This window comes from Rutilus rutilus, assembly GCF_951802725.1.
Source record: "Rutilus rutilus genome assembly, chromosome: 16".
Taxonomy (NCBI): domain Eukaryota; kingdom Metazoa; phylum Chordata; class Actinopteri; order Cypriniformes; family Leuciscidae; genus Rutilus; species Rutilus rutilus.
In genome coordinates, this window is record NC_140224.1 from 26,418,967 (window position 1) to 26,436,765 (window position 17,799).

The window sequence follows — 17,799 nt, forward strand, 5'->3', positions numbered from 1 at the left end:
ATATAATCAACATCTTTAAATCACAGTTTTATATTTATCCATGTTTAATTCAGTTGTAATTCACAATGCTTCATGGGATTGCTGTTCTTCTCCTCATTAAAGTTAATAAGTACACAGTACCTTTTCTCTTTTTGATGAGAAAATTATTTCTGCACTATTTTCCGAAAAAGTTTCTTTTTTCAAAAGCTTTTTTTGTTTTGTTTTGTTGGACAGGTAAGGTAATGAGACAGGGACAGCTGCAGGTTGCAATGGGCGTGCTGAAATATATACAATGCTACAACAGAAATTAACCCCTAACCCAGGGGTGTCCAGACTCGGGCCTGGAGGGCCACTGTCCAACAGAGTTTAGCCCCAACTCGCCTTCCTGGAAGTTTCTAGAATGCCTAGTAAGACCTTGATTAGCTGGTTCAGGTGTGTCTAAATGGGTTTGGAGATGAACTCTGCGGGACAGAGACCCTCCAGGAGCAGGACTAGACACCCCTATCCCAACCCCTACATCCTAACAGGCAGCTTTCGACACTTTCCGCAATTGTAAAGACCTTTCGGCACACCCACTACCTGTCAACGATCATGCTGAACCACATCAATAGATGACAGCGCAGCGGTATCGATACTTAAAGTACACAAATAACAGCGCTAGCTAAATAACTACTGATTGAGCCTTTAATATAAATGATGCCTTGGTTAACATGGTTAGCAATAACATTTTATGACACATTTATCATATGATAAAATACAGTGCAAATGACTTCCATTTCACTGCACTGATTTGCAAGTGATATTGCGTAAGCATCCCATTTGTAATATAAAATGTGTTTGTTTCTAAACGAGAAGTTCTTCACATCCTTCACATCCAACAAAGCTATTTAAAATAAGCAATCTGTTATTTAACATATCACTGAATGCACTCATTATTCATTATCTTTTATCTATTGAATAATGAAAAAACTAGTCATCCATCAGAAAGCGTTTTTTTTTTTTTTGGGGCTGTGAGTAGAATTGCAAAAGTGTTTCAGTTATTAGAAAATTATACATTTTATTCTGGGCCAGTGCGAACAGTCTAGAGAGAGTGAATTCTTCAGACAAATAAAAAAAATGTAACTAGACAAGCCAAAGATATATGGCTGCGAAAAGAGTAATTTATAAGTTACTGCAACTCATTCCAGGTGACAGATACGTTTCACTTCTTGCCACTGCCCTCATTGCGTCTACATTCTCTGCGCCTTGTGTACAGCTCTGCACTCATTTCTCACCAACATCTGTTGGTCTACCACTGTTGAACTGTGCTGTTGTACTCTCTCTAATGTTAGCAGCCTGCCTGAAGAAACATCCTGCCTTTATTAATATATCAGCATAGAGGAGAAATAGGCCTGCTCATCAGACACTCAAACAGATGCAATAGCACAGGTCTGCGGTCTTCTACCAAAAAAACAACACCACATGCACACAGGACTCCGGCGCTTTGAACATTACATCAGTGTTTTCGTGGCTTTCTCCCTCCGGAGCAAAGACTGACTTGAGATAGATTATTAAGCTGTTGTATGAACATGTGTAATGTTCTCACAAAATGAAATGATCACTCATTATGAGTTTCCAAACCAATGGCTCACACAAGATCTGCGGAGAGACACGGTGCATTAAAAGAAAACAAATATGTTTGTCTGCGAATTAATAATAAATAAAAAAACCTGCCAAATGTTGCTTTGTTGGGCTCTAGTGAAAGAAACTGTTGGCGCAGACAGCCAGCGGTTGGTTTTTTTTCTTCTTCTTGTTTGGATTATAATGTCAACTCACGCTGTGGCTCACGCTCAGAAAATTAGCCCGATAATTCATAAAGCGTTCGGGGTGCGACTCGCCCGTGTCGCCCTCGTTTGAGGTAAACACGGCGAGAGACATCAATGACACCGTGCTTTAATCTTTCTGCTGATTAATTCCACCCTCACCTGAAAAAAAAAAAAAAAAACGAGCTAGTTAAGGAAACTTTTTTAGCCCTCCTTTTGCGGTTTCAAAATAGCTGAGACAAAATAATGAGTCTGGGCTTAATTAGCAAGAGCTACTTCACAGGAGATAAACAAGTAAATGATTAAATCCGTTGATGGTCTTGTTGGATAGAGAGTCTGCCGCATCCGATCTCTGTTGCCATGGAGACAGACGGTGACTCTGCCGGTTTCTCTCCGTTCAGCACGTTCGTTGGATCGTTTCAGGCGATAGTTGCAGATACCTGGTTGCGGCGCTCAGCGAGCTCTCTGCTGAAAACAGAAGGTGTGAGACACACAACATTGATCGTACCGATACGGGCAGATACTCTCTGATCAAATGACAGGGTGACATTCAGATTTTATTCAGAAACTGCCGTTTTCTTCTCAAGACCTCAAGCAAAACAGACAAAAAAAGACAGAGCTGGGCTGAGATTATAGAACAGCAGTTATTGGAAAAAAGCTTCTGCATGACCATGTTTTGCATCTTTATTTTTGTCACTCGGTATGCCATATACATGGAATATATGACATACATATAGTTTTGACATCTATTATATTTTTTCTTCTTTACAGTAGAGAAACAACATTGAGATGACACACTATTTGGTTTCTAAATTGAAGCTTTTTGTTAAATAGTGGCATATAAATCCTTTTCGGTACCTCTTAAGATCAACATCCCACCAAGTCTTCATTCTCTCGCATCTATTCACATTGTGTCGTCAGTAATGCAGTGTTTTAAGTTCAGTTGTCAGTAGTTATAGTACTTCACAATGCAGTAAAATAGTTCCAAAAGTAAGTGTCTTGCACAAGCGGGGACGCCGCAGTCCCATCCACACCAACATGGAGTTTCCAAAGCAATCTTTTCATTTATCCAATCAGCTCTTGGGATATGTGAGGCAGGCCACGCCTCTAACCCCGTTGGAAAAGGAGCTGTCTTTTTTGTCCCCCACAAATGGGGTTTGTAAACCGTCCCCCTGCTGCGCTTCCCCGAAAGTGGACCGATCCTCTTCTCCTCCCGCCTTGGATAGCAGTTTGGCGGCGGACTGTGTGGTTTTCGCCGCTGATCCCAGTACGGTCATAGAATTTACAGTCTTTGCTCTCCTAGAGCTTGTGCCTGATCCCAAGGCCGTTGTGTAGGTAACAAGGCTTTTGTGTTTGATTTGGCCCCTTGACATCAGTGCAGACTCAGAGCAGGTGAGTGTCTGTGGATCCTGCACCATCGTAGAGGAGCTGGCAAGTGATCGGCTGGGATTTGCCACAGCCTCAGGATTGATTAAGTTGTAGCTGGAAGCTCCCCTACCCCTGTCGTTCCCGCCTCCATCCCCAAAATCAGGTCCCTGAACCGAGGGGATAATGGGTACGGAGTGGGCTCGGAAAGAAGGGGGAGGAAAGGTGGTTCCCTGGTCAAGACGAGTGCACGGAACATCGGTGTAGCCCATCTTTCCTTTAGAATGGGCGGAAAGCATTATTTGCATATTCAAATTGCAACGGCTTTGTTGATTGCTGTCCGAGTGGGACTGGCACCTAGAGAGCGAGAAACCGAGGGAATTAGTACTTATATCTCTTCAACATTACACTGATTTTGTCCGTTACACATGAAAGAAAGTGCTCGACCACTTGTAGTGAAAATGATTTTATAGCCTAAACAAAACAATCACAGCAGATATCAAATGATTTCAAGGTGGTGGGAATTTTGAATCTCAGTGTAATTATGTATAATCTGCAGCTTGTGCTGTGTGCCTGTGGCAGAATATCTGCAGGGTTTTTTTAATCAAATTTAAGGCTTTTTAAGACATTTTCTTTAAAGGTCTGTGCAAATAATATCATTTGGGCGGGGTAGAGGAAGATCTATGGTAACATGCAAACCATAAAATGACAGTAAAAAACAACTTTATAGTTAAAATAATAGGTTCTGACAAAAACAAAAAGATTTATAAAATGATAAACCTCATTAAACACGTTTTTTAAGAAAAGGGATTAGCCAAAATTATAAATTATTGTATTTTAAAATATTAAATATAAATTAAATATTTAAAATGACACACACACACACACACACACACACACACACACACACACACACACACACACACACACACACACACACACACACACACACACACACACACACACACACACACACACACACACATATATATATGTATATACACACACACACATACATACACATACATATATATACACATACATATATATATATACATACATATATATATACATACATACATATATACATACATACATACATATACACTCACCTAAAGGATTATTAGGAACACCTGTTCAGTTTCTCATTAATGCAATTATCTAATCAACCAATCACATGGCAGTTGCTTCAATGCATTTAGGGGTGTGGTCCTGGTCAAGACAATCTCCTGAACTCCAAACTGAATGTCAGAATGGGAAAGAAAGGTGATTTAAGCAATTTTGAGCGTGGCATGGTTGTTGGTGCCAGACGGGCCGGTCTGAGTATTTCACAATCTGCTCAGTTACTGGGATTTTCTCGCACAACCATTTCTAGGGTTTACAAAGAATGGTGTGAAAAGGGAAAAACATCCAGTATGTGGCAGTCCTGTGGGCGAAAATGCCTTGTTGATGCTAGAGGTCAGAGGAGAATGGGCCGACTGATTCAAGCTGATAGAAGAGCAACTTTGACTGAAATAACCACTCGTTACAACCGAGGTATGCAGCAAAGCATTTGTGAAGCCACAACACGCACAACCTTGAGGCGGATGGGCTACAACAGCAGAAGACCCCACCGGGTACCACTCATCTCCACTACAAATAGGAAAAAGAGGCTACAATTTGCACGAGCTCACCAAAATTGGACAGTTGAAGACTGGAAAAATGTTGCCTGGTCTGATGAGTCTCGATTTCTGTTGAGACATTCAGATGGTAGAGTCAGAATTTGGCGTAAACAGAATAAGAACATGGATCCATCATGCCTTGTTACCACTGTGCAGGCTGGTGGTGGTGGTGTAATGGTGTGGGGGATGTTTTCTTGGCACACTTTAGGCCCCTAAGTGCCAATTGGGCATCGTTTAAATGCCACGGCCTACCTGAGCATTGTTTCTGACCATGTCCATCCCTTTATGACCACCATGTACCCATCCTCTGATGGCTACTTCCAGCAGGATAATGCACCATGTCACAAAGCTTGAATCATTTCAAATTGGTTTCTTGAACATGACAATGAGTTCACTGTACTAAAATGATCCCCAGTCACCAGATCTCAACCCAATAGAGCATCTTTGGGATGTGGTGGAACGGGAGCTTTGTGCCCTGGATGTGCATCCCACAAATCTCCATCAACTGCAAGATGCTATCCTATCAATATGGGCCAACATTTCTAAAGAATGCTTTCAGCACCTTGTTGAATCAATGCCACGTAGAATTAAGGCAGTTCTGAAGGCGAAAGGGGGTCAAACACAGTATTAGTATGGTGTTCCTAATAATCCTTTAGGTGAGTGTATATATACATACATATATATACATACATACATATACATATATATATATATATATATATCGCTAATCTGATAATTGTTTGATAATCAAGACCTTTCTCGAGACTTCTTATAAACTGAATTGAAGACTTGAATTGAACAGATCTGACATACATCTGAGTGTAAGGAATTATTGAAAAAGAAAAAAATGTAGGACAGGAACTTGGTTCTATGCATTGAATGGATTTTAAAATGTCAGCGTGGCACGCAAAAGTGGAGATTGCAGATGAATTCAAGCTTCCGGGATTAAATGACTGGACAAGTCCTGCATATGTCACCAGAGATAACTCTGTCGTTTTCAACGAAAGATCCGAATAAAGAAAAAAAAGGAGAGAGAAATATATGCACGGATGCATTTTTCACAAAAAGATCTATAACATGCATTTAGAAAATGGATAGACTTTTCATTTAATGCAGAGTTTAACACTAAGCACTTTCTCTCTTCCGATGGCTTTATCATAGATTTAAGCCATTCTAATCAAAGCCTGTGTATTCCTCACCCAGACCTATGATTTTATGAAGACCACGCTACTTGATTTAGCTGTGGTTTTGATCTGCAAGAGGAGACTTCTTATCAAATCGAGCACACCTTGTGGTGAAAAAGCAAAACATATATTATTATTTTTTTGCTGAGAAACTGTTGTGGAGTAACACTCAGATCTTGCGACGTGAACGACCCGAGGTTATCTAGGGTTTTGTCAGATGTAAAATCATAGGAAATATTGTGGCTTTCTCAGTGTTAAGGATTCAAACTAGCACAGTTATCACTCTCTTATCTAAACCTTGACAAGATGACATTTAAATACAGTTTTACATAACACCAAATCAGACACATAAAAATGGTATGCTTTGTCACTTCCCAGAAACCCCAGCTCATCTAACCACTGAGTTATTGTCTGACATCAAAGACTGTTAAATAACAGGGCTTAAATAATTGAGCCCTATAACACAATGCACGGGTATTAAAAGTGTATTCTAGCTGCAGGTTAATCCGGCAGATCTCAGCAAATCAAAACAATATCTAAATATAACTGCACCGATGGCACACACAGTTTCAATCCATATTTCATCTCTGACAGGTAAATATGTGTCTTTGCAGAATTTTTTTTTCAATTTTTTTTTTTTAATATATAACACTGACAACATTTCTGCTGTCATAGTGAGGGGAATAAGCGAGCTGTGCGTGCCCATCTTCCCCCCTCTCCTCACTTTTTTTTTTTTTTTTCCACCATTAGACTAGAGGGTGTCTCCATGGCAACAAGAGAAAGATTCGGGGATGGTGTTGGTGTTTTAATGCAGTTAAGTCTAGAAATAGGTCAGTTCAGCCCCAGTCTGTCTCTCTCTGGGCCGGCCAAGACTGGACTAAGAAAGGTTCAGAAAGGCTTATCAATATTTAATTAATCATGAACAATAATAACAATAGCTGAATACTGTGGACCCCTATAGAGGGGTAACCCACTGGTTGTGCTTTCAGACACATACTTAAATTAATTAAGCAAAAGTCGAGGTAATCCAGCAGACTTAAAAAAAAAGAAAAAAAAAGATCCCGAGATCTCTGCTGCTGACACACTGGGAAAAAGAAAACCCCATTCTGTAAGTGTGTTAGTGCATATGTGCTTGATCACATCCCTTAAATGAGTCTCCAAGCTCAAAGCGGCACTATTTAAGAATGTAAATTATGGAAATAGGTCAAATAGAGAGAGTTTGGCAGTGAGCAGAGTTTACAAGTCGCTGTGAAGCTGGATCAAGTTGGCATGGTAATGAGAACATTGCTCGGAAATTCAAGAGCAAAGGCCCGTTCACACCAAGGACGATAACTATAACGATAATGATAAAGACATTGTTCTAACAATCGTCCTAAGAATAAAGAATTGTTAGAATCACTGTAGTTGGAATCACTTTCAGAACCATGTTTTCTAGCTGATGAACTATAAAAACTATAACAGCTAATCAGAATCCATCTTGCTTTAAAGAGCTCGAGCTTTTAAAGCGACAGACGACAGAACTGCAGCGCACGCATAACATAAACAGAACTTTATCGTTTATTTGATTAAAAATACAGTACAACAGTACTATTGTGATTTATTACAATTTAAAATAACTGTTTTCTATTTTAATTTGTCCTGTGATGGCAATGTTGAATTTTCAACAGCCATTGTTCCTCAAGTAACATTTCTTATTATCAGTTTAAAATGGTTAATATGCTGCTTAATATTTTTTGTGGAAACCAGGATAATTTTTTTTTTAGGATTCTTTGAAGAATAGAAAGTCAAAACAGCATAAAGTAGAAATATTTTTACTGTCTTTTTATTTTGATTAATTGCTCTTGTACGTGCGCCAGATTGTTGCCAATTATTGTCATGTCTGCATTGTAATGCACAACTTTGCTTCTCCTTGTCATAAAACAACGTGCATCCAAACAACTTTAGCCAATGCAAACTCCTATGTCAGAGTTGCTTTACGAATACTATATCGGATTATCAAAAATTGTTAAGTGTGTGTGTTGTCATGTAGGCTATAGACTGATTGTCTTGGCTTGCATCCATGAAATATTATAATGTTATAGGCCTACTGCATATTGAGAAAATTTTGATCGGTATTGCGCAACAATCGGGAGATGGGGGGACCCCATATAAGTGTCAGTAGTTAAAAACACACACATGAACCCTTAAGAATCTGATGAAAAAAATCTACACTGTGCTGAAAAGTATTGCAGTAAGAGCTAAAAAAAAGTGTGTTTGTCATTTTGTTGCATTTTATTGCTCACCTTCTCAAAGATTGTGGCATCACCTCATTGACCTCCACCTCCTGGAGATGTTTATAGGAATGAAGAGAATCTCGAGATCCTCCAATGAGATGATGGCCCGCTCTAGAGATGGGCGGAGTCCACTTTGAGACAACTCGATAATTGGTTACCTTGTGTTTTAGGGCGGGGCTTGAGGAGAAGGAGCAGCTTCTGTAGAAACATATAAAAGCTTCCAAAGTGAGAAGACAAAGATCACAGATTATTTCAAAGATTTTATACAAGAAAGCCTTAGGCTTACCACCTGGCTCAAATGCTAGAAATCAAGATGAATAAATGCTTGGAAATTACTTCTGTGGAAAAAAATTATTCCACCATAATTAAGAAATGCTGATCATCATGGTTGTTACCAATTACAATTATTATAATTCTTTTAAGTGGTGCATTTTTGACAATAACATATGGTGCCATATTGAGAGCTGATTAAATTTCTTCCTCCATTGCTTTCACTTCTGTGGAGAAGGACGGAGTGTCAGAAGTTTTACAATAGATGTGAAGCACTGGGAAAGTACCTGCAGCGCTTCCCCATGGAGAGACTGCGATTATGATTTGGTAGGGAGACTTTAGAGCTGCTGAGAACTATGCTGGCCGCCTGTGGAGAGGAGAAACCATGGGCTCTTCTGCTCTGTAGAGACGAACAGGAAATAAAAGATATTATTAATTGCAAGCGAACAGAACTATATTATAGATGACCTCAGTGATTATCATTCCTATGCATGTATGACTCATGGGTCTTTCTATCCGTGTGTGAATGTTTCATGGGTGTCAACACAGTGAGAGTTAGAAAGTGAGAAAGTTGGATGAGTGGATGCACAGAAGTGCTGGCTGTGATGTCGTGAAATGTTAAAGGCTCACTTCATGAATATTAACTAGGTTATGCAAAAATAATTTTGAATGATCTTTTATGGTTTTGATTAGACGGATCAGGTCTGTAGTAGAGCATTTGTTCATACCCTAGTCAAATTTGAAATGTAAACGTAACATTGCGATTAGAAATGTCCATAGAATTATTTTAAAACAATTTCAATAGCACATTGACTTGCTAAGTTATCATTACACACTGAATTGAGAGAGCAATCGCTCTTTCTAACCAAGTTCACATGCCTGAATAATGTTGTGACATTTAATTTGACAACTTCATTCTTGTATCTACCACTATCTATCGATGAATGCGTGGATCAGTGACTGGGGCTTGAATATGATTTGTTGGTCCAGCAGTACGATTTTTTTACATTTGGTTCGGTGTCCATCCTAATATCAATTATTTTAATAAGTCCAAACTGCAGTGTACATTCACTACGTTCGGGGTCAGTACAATTTTTAAGTATGTTATGCTCATCAAGGCTGAATTTACTTGATCAAAACGCAGTAAAAAGGGTAATGTGAAATATTATTAAATGTATTATATTTTTTTTAAAATGTAATTTATTTGATGGCAAGGATGAATTTCCAGCAACGATTAGTCTAGTGTCACATTATCCTTCAGAAATCATTTTAATGCTGATTTAGTGCTCAAGAAACATTTCTTATTATTATCAATGTTGATACAGTTGTGCTGCTTAATATTGCTGTGTAAATTTTGAAATAGAAATCTGTGACAGTATAAAAGTCTTTACTGTTATTTTCGATCAATTTAATGGGTCCTAGCTGAATAAAAGCATTCATTTCTTTCTTTCACTTTTGAATGGTAGTGATATGAGAAATGGGAACACATTAGTTTGCATTTTGTTTCATGACTTAACTAGAACGGCCTTGCTTTCCACCAACGATGACAACTGCAACAACCACTCAGCAAAACATTAAAATCTAATTCCAGCGGCGGATTGCCACTCGTTATAACACGCACTAACAAAATGAAAATTCCTGCTCAGAAGCTTCCTCTGTATTATACACATCCCTGCCGCAAGCTATTTCATGAAGTGGTGTGGACACGACCCGCCGCAAATGACATGTATGATTACTCTTGTGCTGTACAGCATCTCATCTCACTTCCCTTCACTTGTACAGGCAGATAAAAGTAGGAACACACATGTACAGGCCAAAGATGAAATAAAGGGATCCTGAAATCTGAAAAAAGAGGCTGTATATATGCTCACTCTGCGATATACAGGCCCCTCAGTGAGAGAAAGTCACTTTAATTAGACTTTACATATAAACTGCAGATTAAGCGAGACACACTGATTATTCACCCTTTTTGACTACCCCAGTCAGGAATTAATCCCAGACAAGATTACATTAATGAATTCTTGAAGTATTTTTTTTCTGTTCCCCCTCTTAAAATTAAAGCCATTATCTTACTACAACCCAGCACTCTGAGAGTCCGCAATAAGTATCCCACACCCCCCAATGTCGCCCGAGCTGAAAAAGACAGTCGATAATGCAGTTATTCCAGTTAGTGAAATCTCCCTCTGCCTGTCCTGTGGAACATCATTAAAACGATTGAGTTTGACTTTAAACTAGTTTGGGGCCTTACAGCTGAAAAAGCATGTCCTTTTAACACTGCTGCTTCCTTGGGGACCTGTTAGCATTGTTCTTCTCTCCAACAAGAAAATTGGATGATTTCTGACCACCCCTTCATCGCCTCAGCAGGGCGAGAAAACTCAGAGGAGGAGAAGCAGAACAGCAGTACTGGCTGCTGTAAATGTAAAATAAAAAATAAAATAAAAAACCTGTAGGGTGGGGGTATGAAACATGCAGAATTCAAGTGAAGTCTGAAGAAAAGATTGGAGCTCCCCCTCTCAGCCTCTTTTTAAATTAATTTTATAGTCGTCTGCTGCTGGCTCAGCAGATTTTTGTGACGATTATATAAGCGGTCCAATTCAAGGTTTTCCCTGCATGCTTGGATTAGCAAGAGTGACACTGATCTGATACGCTACACCCTGTGTCATTTATGCAGTATATGCACTTTCGTACAAATTACTTTGGTATAAAAGCATCTGCAAGGAAATGTTAAGGTAAACCATTGGGAATAATTGAGGCTCGATTCTTTACCCTTACTGGACCTGACAGTGCACATGGGAACGTGAGCCGTCAACATTTATGTACGGGACTAATATTCCAGTTTGGATAATGCAACTCTATTCATCCAGTTCTTCATCAGCTAGGTGGCCGGCTACCTTTGACTGTTGCATCAGATGGATGCAGTGTTTACTCCCCGAGCTGCATGCAATGTTATTTCTGTCAGCTTGAGGGATCTTCGGAGCAGGTTGGAAAGCAGTAAAGCCTTGGAGGGCATCATTCCTTCAGCAGCCTGCTGGCCAATTGTATTCATTACTGACTGTTATGCACAGGGGACTTTAGTTGAATCTCCATAACGGTTACAGCACACGTGGGTGGCTTGATTTCTGACCGTACACATATATATTTGGTATACGCATGGGTGCGGGGATGTAGGCTTTTTTCGGATAAGTGATCATAATGCGGACTGTCAGCACAAATGTGGACATCATGCAAATATGCTCTGAAACATAAACAAACGGCAGCTGCGAGGCGTCACCTTTTGAAGCTGGAGGGTGCTCTCGAGTCTGGGGCTGGATTTAGACATGAGACCAGAGGCGTTGACAGTACAGTCTCTCAAGTTGCGAATTTCGGTCAGATGGGCTCGATGCTTCTCTCTTTGTCTCCTGCAAAGGGTTAATACATTTTTAAACCACACAATTTTATTTTGTGCAATGAGAAATGTCAATGACAGAAAAGAGAAGCAATAATCTTTTATTAATATAGTTTAAAACATACAAATCCTTAGAAATGTACCCTTTGTATTCATGTTGATTTCATATTATTTAAAAAAAATAATAATACAAATATAATCTTACTTATTATTTTCAACAGTTATTACAACAAATCATGAATCATTAATTAAAAAATTCTTGAACATTCTTGTCATGAAAATGCCAAATTAGTATTATTATTATAATTATAATTATTATTATTTTGTGATTTTACAGACCTTGCCAAATTAAATGTATGTAAAAAATGTTTTTTATTAAATTTGTTAAAATATGTTTTTTTTTCAAGAAATTATGATAAAAGATTATGCTAAACTACTTATTAATACTGATGATACTGTTTTCTTCTCAAGAATTACATTTTCAGATTGGAAGAGGTCTAAGTCGTTATGAATTGTATTTTTAATGTATCGTATTTTTTAATAAATTACCAGACAGGATAAAAACATTACCATCATGTCACTGATCCACAACATCTCTTCAAAAACACTCAAACTTGTTATTGTGTTAAAACAATGTTATTCTAGCTTCCAAGGATGGTTTGGACTTTGGACTCACTTGTTTTTGCAGTAAAGAGCCATGCAAGCCACTCCCAGCAGGCTGATTCCCATGGCTATGCTGAAGATGGACATAATCTGTCTCTGATAGGTTTCTGCACTCTCTGAAAAGACAGACAAGGACAACACACACTCATCTTCAGGCTTTATTCACAGTCATCATCACTGTGCCAGTCTAGATTGAACAAAATAACCTAATGTAGCTAATTGGCTCTTGTAGGTTGTAAGGAAAATTCAATGACTCAGTAATGGAAACATTCCCAGTGCAAGAGAATCAGAATTTTTAGAGATGATTGGAAAGGGACTGTTTCAAAACTAATTGGCTAGTTATACCATTTTGGCATGTTTAACTAGCACACAACCATGTGCACACAATCATATTTGATTTGATGATGGGGGATAGACAGCAGAGAAACAAGCAGGGAGCTGTCAGCTAAAACACTCATGTGTCAGTGGTCAGACAGGCTTAAATTGCACTTGCCGTAAGAATCTGCCTAATGATTGGTTTATAAGAATCCAGCACTATTGAACTGGATATACCTGACATTACATTACACAAAGTGGAATTTACTGATTTAATAATAATAAAAATAAGTTAATATCATGCTGGGAAATGCATTCTTTCTCCTTGGTCCATAAAATTAAAATGAATGGTTTTCTGTAGGGCTGGGCGATATAGCCAAATATGAATCTCTTATTTAAATCGAGTTTACACTTTGTTGGTTATAAGACAATAGCCCCATTTCACACATACAGTCTTTACTGGTAATTTACCAGTAACAGATCATATGTGAACAGGACCTGTTCAATTGTACCAGTAAATTGGTTCCGGCTATTTACTCGTAAGGGAAGTTGTAACATTACTAGTAAATTACTGGTATAGACCTTATGTAGCCCCGCCCCTTTTCAGCACTGCGCTCCTTGTCTTTTTTTTTCCGGTCTGTATTTTCACAGCGATTTATGAATGAACGGCTCGTTTTAAAATCTTCCCGGTCTACTGACATTTGTTAAGACATCTGCTTTAAACATTATTATCCTCATGATAAATTTCGTTAACTTTACATTATGTAAATCTACTTCATCAGCTAGTAACTCCTGGACAGCGATGCCATACAAATATACAGAGCGACCGCAAAATGGAAGTTCAAAGACAATATTCTAAAGATGGCTGCGCCCTTGTTTCTCTGGCGCAATGAAGATTACTGGTATTTTGCATGTACGAGGTCAGAACGCGCTGACGTAAGAAGTGATTTGGGCCAATCAGAAGCCATTGAAAGAGCAACGGCTCTGGGCCATTCATAAAATTATGACGCAGATGGCACGTTTACTCAGCACTGTTTACAAATGTCTTCAAATTGGAGTTATACCGAAACTAAAACTCTTCTCCTTGTCCGGGCGGATGAAGAGATTTGTCAACAACTTTAGAGGTAAATTCCGGTTAATGACATCATCACAGAGTTTACCGGTATTTTGGAACTGATGCGTGAATGGGCTGATACTGGTAACAAGCCACAACGCTGTTGCTTGTGTGAACAGCACATTTGTGAATTTACCGGTAAAGTCGCTCTGGCAATTTTACGGCAATTTACCGGGACTGCTGTGTGAAAGGGGTTAACGATTCACAAGTGTGTAGAACACAGTAAGTGAGCGTGGTGAATGATAACTCCAGAATTTTGAGTGGATGCGTCACTGACTACCTTAAACACTTCTGTGTGGCCATTTTGTTCACACGCTCAACATACATGTTTATGATTGGTTGCAATGCTTAACACTGCAAAAACATGTTGTAAAAAGAAACCTTTGACTCTCTTCATAGAGCGCTCAGACAAATATGTACGGGAGCGTCTGAAAACAGCACCTATCAGCTGTCATTGTTCTGAGATGAAAATGGGGAGTGAAATGGGCGTAGATATTTTGATAACATCCCTTATATTCTATGTATCACCTAGCCCTACTTGTCTTTCTCGACGACATATAAAATACAAAAAAAGGCTTTATCAAGCCATCATTCAAAGTTTGTCTTGAACAATCAAACTCATGTGGTGGATTTTAAAGGAGTCATAACCTGGTATTACCTTGGATACCCACGCTCTATTATAGTCTTTCAGGCCCTTCTAAAAAAGAAAAGTGGAAAAAAAGTGGAAAAAAAATAAACACAGAGCTCCTCTGACCCTTCTTTCTGAAGGCATTATTGTCTCGCGAGATCTGATGCGATATTTTGGCTGTCGTGGACGGTCATTGTAATAATGCAAATGAGGGGCGCGTTGATTGGTGGCAGGAAGGAGGGGGGTTGACACCGCAGGTAACGCTTCAGCATATCATTCCAAAATGACATCATGGCGCAAGTTGTGAATGAACCCGACCTGGCCGCGACCTTGATTCTGGCAGTCAACAACAGAGCAACTCACGTGTGCACCACGTTTCTGCATCTTTCATGGTCGAGTGCGTACTTCGAATCGGAATTCAGTAATGGCGGCGCTCGACTGAATATGAGGGGGAGAGGGGCAGGGCGGGCTTCCTGCAGCATAGGTCTACGCGGTGTCCATATATGGTATATCCTGACATTTATATCACGTATTTGAGTGCGCGTGCACGTGGGCTGGTTGACGAACCCAGGGGTAAACAAACGCTTCACTTTTAAATATCGGCTTCCCGGCCAGTGTATAATCGTTAGGCAATCATAACATACATTTTTTCTCGTGGAAAAGTGAAAATTACAGGTCATGACTCCTTTAAGAAGCATTCTCAATTTAAATCGAAATGATGATAACCCTGATTAAAAGGGAGCTGATCCTCCCAAACAACTTCAAGTCTTCTGAGAGAAGTTCCACTAGATGTCAGAACATTGATGGTGAGATTTGTTGTGTGACTTATATCCGGTGATCCAATGCACCATAAAGGCGTTAAAAGGGGTTCAGGTCTGAGCTTAAGGTAGTTCTACTGCATCAGACGCTTGATGGTATTTTTAGCCCCCAATGGCTCCTTCCAGGCAGCTAACCCTAACCTCAACCTTAAACCTACCCATCCCCTCGCTGCGTGGAAGGCGCCGTTGGGGGCTAAAAACTCCAAACACCGCATCAGACTCAGTGAATAATCTATATGGATTAATCTTGGGCAAAAACAAGCCACCCAAAACTGTCAAAAATACATCTGTGGAAAACAAAGAACGGGCAATGGGATAGCAGGGATTGAAAGACTGGTCCTCACAGGATATTGAGCCGTAGTTTGGTGGAGTCTCTGCAAACAGATGGCTAGACTCCCTCACAAACATACACCCATGTGAAATGCTCTCTCATGCCACAAATGCACAGAGCTGACCATTCATGCACACGTGCACTCAACCCCCCCCCACGCCTCTCTCTCTCTCATGGAAAACATTCTCCATAATGGCCAACAACTGGACTCGCTCACCATCCAGATTAAAATCACTGAGGCAGTCATTTCCGAGAAGCAGAAATGCATATCAGTTCCACTTAAGCTATCTCTCCTTCTCTGACAGTTTTTGAGGAAATCTTGAGGCGAGCGTGTGAAGCACGACTAATGGAAAACTTCACAAGATTCACTCGTTCACTTAAAGAAATGCTTTCAGTTGTCAGGCACATGAGAGAGGACGGTAGGGCAGGGTGTGTGGATGCAGAAGAGGGAAAAGCTTGCGGAAAATCCATTTTCACAGCAGTTTTTTGGGCTCCTGATTGTTGACACTGCTTTAAGTCTGTGGGTGCTGTGGTTTGTTAGGGTAAAGGCATGTATTTAGCCCTTGGCTGTGTGATATTTCTTATCCCCAGAGACTTGCTATGCAACATGCCACCTCAGCAAGGTGCACACCTCGAGGCTTCGCAGTAATTAACAGCCACATACACAGGCGAGCACACACATGTATGCGCATAAGCCACACAGACTGCATCGCCCATACAGATGCTGCCCTGTGCCTTTACAATACATTTCTTTTGCTCTGTTTCCATGGAAACTCAAGAACATTAGGCTTCTATGAGGAACAGAGCATCATGTGTGTTTGTACACATTAATGTTGGTCAAGAATGGGAGAAGCTTGTGTTTGCTTTTCTTTCTAACATCATGAAGATGCCAAGTTACAACTTATATGAATGTATATAGGAAAAAGCCTTAGATTATTTTTAGTCATTTATAATAACAGTTCGTAACCTAGTTAAATGGTTCTGTGGTGTGATGAATGCATTTTTAAAAGTACAAATATTCCATGTAGTCTCTCAAATAAAATGGGGTCATAAAATATCAATATTAATAATATAAATATAAAATTAAACCATTATTTAATGAAAAAATTATTAAAAATAAAGAAAAATATAAATCATAATATAATTTCATATACATTTCCTTACCCATAAACTCAATTCCCAGCTCATCTGCTGCTTCAGGGAGAGATAACAAAAAAGAGACAAGTGGTTAAACAGACGGAGAGAAAGATAGAAACAGGGAGAAAGATGTTATCATACAGATTTCCACAAACAAAGACGTATTAAATCACCCAGATAATAACCGTGAATAAAAAGCAAGTGAGATTTGTCAACTAAAACTGCTCATTGTTCTGAAAGAGAAAGGATTCTGTAGCGGCATCGTTTCGACAACAAAAATAGCTTTCTCTTGATTACCCAAGATACGAGCAGTCACAATAGTGAAGAGGGTGAAGCAGTTTATAATATAAAGCACATAAAGGCCTGTTAGTTGCCTGTAGAATAGCTACGCTTCCATAGAGAAGCCAGATTTAGTCAGGGATGGGCTTTAGAAATGCCTCTGTCAACTCTAATGCCCAGGAGATGCTTATTTTTCAACTAGAAAAGACAATTGTGTTATTAATTCATCTGAAGGCTTCGAACTAATATGCCTCCTCTTTAAGGGAGTCTTCACCAGCAGAGCAATGGACAAGCAATTCACCTCTCTAAATACCGCCAGTCTCTCTCTCTCTCTTTCTCTCTTCTCTATCCCACTGAAGCCTTAGAACTGCTGTTCCTGATAAAGAGAAGAACACTCATGCTCTTTTCATTTGAATAGTCCCCTTTTTCAAGCCACTGTAATATAATCTCATTTAAATTAAAATGAAACCCTCACACTTAATTGCTTTTCTGACAGAGGTGGTCTAAGGTTTTTAAATAGACTACGGCTTGCCCGAGAAAGATTATTTTAGTGGACACACTTAGAGGGGAAAAAACAGAAATCAAACCCAGTGAC

At 39.4% G+C, this 17,799-nt stretch overlaps 1 protein-coding gene across 3 annotated transcripts in view; it reads right to left on the minus strand.

Moving 5' to 3' along the window:
• Positions 1-2,317: 2,317 nt before the first annotated feature.
• The window catches only part of nrg3b (neuregulin 3b), a 150,131-nt gene continuing 134,649 nt past the window's right edge, over positions 2,318-17,799 (minus strand). The window contains exons 4-9 of one of the 3 annotated variants that reach the window (XM_084434412.1): positions 16,953-16,979; positions 12,596-12,698; positions 11,806-11,932; positions 8,822-8,934; positions 8,274-8,462; positions 2,318-3,503 (exon numbers count right to left, since the gene is read on the minus strand). In XM_084434412.1, coding sequence (XP_084290538.1) covers positions 2,855-3,503; positions 8,274-8,462; positions 8,822-8,934; positions 11,806-11,932; positions 12,596-12,698; positions 16,953-16,979 — 1,208 coding nt within the window. In that variant the 3' untranslated portion in view covers positions 2,318-2,854. Of the gene's footprint in view, positions 3,504-8,273; positions 8,463-8,821; positions 8,935-11,805; positions 11,933-12,595; positions 12,699-16,952; positions 16,983-17,799 lie in introns of all 3 variants that reach the window. The other 2 variants (XM_084434411.1, XM_084434413.1) reach the window with 2 other exon arrangements.